Source organism: Molossus molossus, unplaced genomic scaffold, assembly GCF_014108415.1.
Source record: "Molossus molossus isolate mMolMol1 unplaced genomic scaffold, mMolMol1.p scaffold_m16_p_6, whole genome shotgun sequence".
In the NCBI taxonomy this organism is placed as follows: Eukaryota; Metazoa; Chordata; class Mammalia; order Chiroptera; family Molossidae; genus Molossus; species Molossus molossus.
The window spans coordinates 23,917,984-23,923,411 of record NW_023425399.1 but is presented as its reverse complement, the minus strand read 5'-3'; the positions used below and the strand labels follow the sequence as shown (position 1 = coordinate 23,923,411).

Here is a 5,428-nt window from a genome sequence, read left to right as displayed (position 1 = left end):
TCAAACAGATCGGCACTGTGCCTCACCTTCTGTACTATCAGTCACATGTTGAAATCTGACACATTCCACAAGGCACCACTTTAAACTCATTCATGAATGTCCCCTGAATTCTCAGCTTCACATTTCCCTCTCCTGAATTACATGTCTACTTTCTTGTTTCTTGTTTCAGTTTTCCATATCACAGATTTTGTTTTTGTGTATGTGTGCACGGGTTATATCCCCTTTTCAAGAGGAGGTTCTGAGATGTTCTTATCAATTCATCACTTAGTATATTGAATGTACAATCATTGGTTAAAGAAGAAATAAGTCAGAAAACTGGCAATGAACTTTATTAGAATATGCTTTAAGGTCTTCTGAGGATTAAGGAACCAGAAGGAAAAAGATGTGGATTTCTTTACTTTAGTATTTTGGGATAGGTTAAGAAGTAAATCAATGGGGAATTATACTTGATTTAGTATAATTTGTCTTGGGGATTAAATAATATCCTAGATATGCATAATAATCTTGAGGAAAAGTCATTGCATATGTAATTGGCTTTGGACGAGTTGGCTTTGGAATTTTTCTACGTGCTTCCAGTTCCACGATACTGATGCAACAATATTTCCCATTTTCACATTGTACTTCACGTATTTCACTTACTTTGCATATTTTCCTGCAGTATCCTCGTACATATTGATTCCAGCATCTTTTAAGTTGTTCAGTTACTGTGCACATAAAGAACAATAGGCCAAGGTCAGTGTTTGAGACTGAAAGGCAACTTTACACATGGGGAGGATAGAGGATGTTTGTAGGGATTAGGTGTATGGGAGATTCACAAGGCAGAAACCCACAATATCCCATGGAGGATGCCCCAAGAAGGTAAACCTCAGTGTTTATGTCTATCTGATCACTCATATTTCATTCCTCCAAGGTTTTGGGCTTCCAGCCAACATCTAATGGACTCTCCCAGCAGATGTTGTTTGGGAAAATAAAAGGAGATGAATTCTTGACTTCAGGGTATGGCACTGTGCTCCATCTGGGAACCTCAGCAAATCTACCTCTGTTTGAATGTTCCCAGGGCACTAATTTTTAAATCACTTCCCCACCTCGAATACCCAGAGTAGAATGATTTTTTACTATGTATTTATGTCTGGTTCAAACTATGCTCTTGAGTTCATACTTCCATGGCCAAGAATGACTTTCTTGTGTCCAGTCAGGTCTTTTTTCTTCAATAATCTCCCTCCCCTGTTAATTCTTAGCATTATACATTTTTTTGCCAATGCATATCTTCCTTTGCCTTCTATGTCATCAAAATAATCTTGGACTCACTTTATTCCTCTATGACTCCTCATTCTTCCTCTACCTCCAATGGCAAGAATTCCTCCAATGTTCAGCCCCAGATCTTTGCTCACCTTGATATATATTCTTTCCTTTAGTGATCCTAAATACTTTTAATGACCTAAGAGTTAGGATGTTCAAATTTTGGTTTCTGAGCTGGTACAATCTCCTAGAATAGATCCCAGTGGATGAAGACTGAGAACAAAGATGCTGCTTCCAATCCCAGGTTGTAGAACTCCTTTTATTCTTAGGAATTAGGGGTCCAGGGACAGATAATTACTATTACTATAATAAGAGACAAATGTAATTGATATGGTTTTGAAAGAGAGACCTTGAACCTTTCTAGCCTGAAAAGCAGGGTTTTCCGGGATTCCTTGACACAATGTAACCTTTTCAGATTTTTTTTTTTTTGCCTACATGTGTTATTTTTAACCAAAATAATGTACAATTGACTGTAATGATTAATATGTGATCATTAAGGACATGAGCTTTTGAGTCAGATGCACAAGGAATTTGATAATAGTCTTTCCCCTTAATAGAAGGGTGGCTTTGAGGAAATTACTTAACATATTTCAGTTTTAGTTCCCATTTCAGTAAGAGGAAGGTTATACCTTCCTGTGAAACTCATTGTGTGGATTAGGAGTGAAGTTTAAAGAACATTTACTGTAGGCCCTGGATTAAATGAAATGTTCAATGAAGAGTTTCTATTGTTATTATACCTCATTTTAGGTTTTGAAGGTAAGGGTCTAAGATTTTTTTTTTTTTTTTTTTTTTTTTATCCTCACCCGAGGACATTTTTTCCATCCTTTGTTCTGATAGAGCGGAGGGAGAGAGAGGAAGAGAGAGAGAGAGAAACATCGATGTGAAGGGACACATCGAGTGGCTGCCACCCGCACAACCAACCAGGGCCGGGGACAAACTGCAACCGAGGTACATGCCCTTAGCGGGAACCGAACCCGGGTCTCTCAGTACCGCAGGCCGACGCTCTAACCGCTGAGCCAAACCGGCCAGGGCGGGTCTAAGATTTTTAAAAAATATTGGAACTTCTTTTATAAATTCCAGGCTAATCAGATAAAGGCAAATAATTTTTCCAAAAATCTATATTTACATCAGTGTTAAATGGATATAAATGACAACACTACATTATTAATAATACTATCAAACACTTATCAAATGCTTACTGTGTTTAAGTACTATGTTAAAAGCTTATCAAGTGTATTCATAAAACAGAAACATAGCTAAAAATGATGGGGTTTTGTTCTCATGTATTGGTGCAGTGCCATGTGTTACATCTGAGGAGTCTGCAGGCCTCTGCTAAAAAAAAAAAAAGGAAGAGAAAAGGAAACTAACTTTAAGTTCTTAGTGTGTGCCAAACCCTGTGCTAAATGTTTCACAAATGTTGTATCATTTAATAAGGCCCCCATGAGTCAGATGTCATTATCTCCACGAGTGAGGAAACTGAGGCTTAAAGAGTCTTCACCATTTATCCAAAGTTGACAAATTAGTAGTAGACATTCAAGGTCTGTTTCTCAAACCTGACTGCAAAGTTTGTGCTTTTTTCACTATTCGCACTGTAGTATAATATCTGTGCATGTATGTATGTATATGTGTGTGTGTGTGTGTGTGTGTGTGTGTATGTATATATATGTGACAGTATGTTTGGATCCCCAGAGTTAAAACTGTATCCAAAGAAATAGGGGCTTCCCTACGTATTTAGTTCATTCTTTTCTACAATGAGACCTTCCCAGAGGAAATTATGGTCTCTTTTCAGCTCTGAGCCCTTCTTTTTAAGAACAGTACCATGGTAGAAGACCTCAGGAAGAGGGAATTTCTGATAATGTTGGGTAGACTTCAGGCATCCCTAGAGGACCTATTTCCATCTACTGGAAAATGCTGGATTACCTGTGGGCTTCTGGAACAGCAGAATTGCAATGATCAGAAGGAACCTCATGACCAGGCTTCCCAAACGAGGTGGCAGCCAAAGTTCTTGGTCCAGTGAGTTGCACACCATGTCACCTTCCTCAGAGACTTGGATTCTTATGCACTGAACCAGAACAGATGGTATGATATGAAGTGTGCCCCCAAACTTCTGATCTGCAGACTTGGCATCATCATGTGGGCAGTCACCGGAAGTTTGAGTTCACCCACTTGACTCCTACATGGAATCACAGACACAACATGTTCTATTCTATCACACTTGATGACATTCTGTGGGTTGTGGACTACTGTGAGAAGCATCTGTGCTTTTTCTACTTTGGCTGTCTGCCCAGATAGACCAAGGTGGACATGTACTCACTTCTAAGAATGAATGAGTTAATATAAATAATGCAGCCTATTTCATTTACCACATTCAGCTAAGTCTAGGATCTCTGGGTGTTGTGTCTATCACTTTAACCAATCCAAATGGAAGACAGTTTTTATTTCTGCATTCTAGATTAATTTAATTATTCACAGACAAGCCATTGAAGGAGGACTAATAGGATAACTACAATACAAATTTCATTTAGAGCTCTGGCTGGTTTGACTTAGCAGTTAGTGTGTTGGCCCGTGGATCAAAGAGTCTCAGGTTCAATTCCTGGTCAAGGGAATGTACTTCAGTTGTGGGTTCGATTCCTGGTTGTGATTGTGTGGGAGGCAACCGATCAATGTGTCTCTCTCACATTCATGTTTCTCTCTTTCTCTTTCTCTCCCTCCCACTCTATCTGAAAAAAAATCCTCAGGTGAGGATTAAAATAAGTTTTTCATTTAGAAACATCAAAAAAGGGAAAAAAGACAGCAATAACAACATAATGCATCACCCTACTGATTAGAATAGCAAAGTTCTTTTTTTTCTGCAAGTGTAGAGCAGTTATTTTTAACCTTTTGCATCTCATGCCACACATAAACTAATCACTAAACTTTTATGGCACACCAAAAAGTATATTTTTGCTGATATGACAAAAAACTAGGTATAATGTAGATTCATTCACATCAGTCCACTATTGTTATGTTGGCTGTTGTCATTTTTTTATTTGACAATCTAAGGGAAAAGAGGACAGTGCCCCTGACTAAATAGTCAGGAATTGCATTTGCATGTATTAAAAATTCTTGTGGCACACTGGGTGAAAATTGCTGGCGTTGAGAATTCTTTAGTCAATTTGTATTCTTTCTGTTCTGTTCTCTGCGAAAGTTTCCCTTGTTCATTGATCTCAGTGGCCATACATTGGAGGAGACTAGGGTGGGGGATTCTTCAGAGGGTTCTGCTACTTTAGCGACTTGTTTCCTACTAGTGCAGGTTTAGGAAATTGTATGAATGATTTTGTTACCCAGGCTTTGATTTCTATGGCATTATAACTCTTTTGTAAGATCAACAGACTTTCTTTTGAATTATTCTCAGTCATGTTCATGTTTAAGACCCACCCAGAAATCCTTCTGAATTATGACAATTCATCTTAGTTTCCAATCAGGGCACTGGTATCAATAAAATAAACTTTTTCAGATTATACTATCTGTATAGCCCTTGGCTTAACCACCTCTCACTCAGGCTCTGACTATATGTTGTTCAATACCATAGCCTGTGGACAGTGTGGATGAACTAATTGAGATTGATCACCATGCAGTTATACTGGTATTAATGTATGTTTTTTTGTAATGCCATCAGCAACACTTGTCAATCTAAATGCAGAAGTATACACAACATATAGTTGGGTTAATATGGAGTTGTGGTGTGCCCAAGGAATCAAATGACTAAAAGAGGAGAAACAAAGGCATCCTAGTAATTGGCTAGAGAGTTAGGAAGTAAATTGTGAACTCGATTCTTGATCAGGAGAGAAATATAAACTAGGTGAGGCTGATAAATTGATCTTGGCGTTCTGAAGATGAAAGATGTTATTTATACTAACAGAATGCATTGCTTGTGCAATGAAGGGAACATTCCGTATTTAACTTGCACTGTCCTCTTCACTAATTCCTTGATTAGAAAACTCACATTCTTTTGTCCCACAGATAACTTAAGACTGCCTCTTAAGGCTGCTGGAGCCCCAGGCAGCTCCTCTTAAAGGGCCTGTGCATGAACTTACTCAGACTTGTTCCCTCTAAGCTTGGAGGGGAGGCAGCTTGAAAGGCACCAGGG

General features: G+C 38.5%; 1 protein-coding gene across 1 annotated transcript; it reads right to left on the bottom strand.

Moving 5' to 3' along the window:
* Positions 1 to 429: 429 nt before the first annotated feature.
* DEFB127 (defensin beta 127) lies at positions 430 to 3,268 on the bottom strand. The gene is made up of 2 exons (XM_036244734.1): positions 3,220 to 3,268; positions 430 to 704 (listed from the first exon to the last, which is right to left on the bottom strand). Exons 1-2 carry the CDS (start codon positions 3,266 to 3,268, stop codon positions 430 to 432), a joined length of 324 nt encoding a protein of 107 aa, XP_036100627.1.
* Positions 3,269 to 5,428: the final 2,160 nt, after the last annotated feature.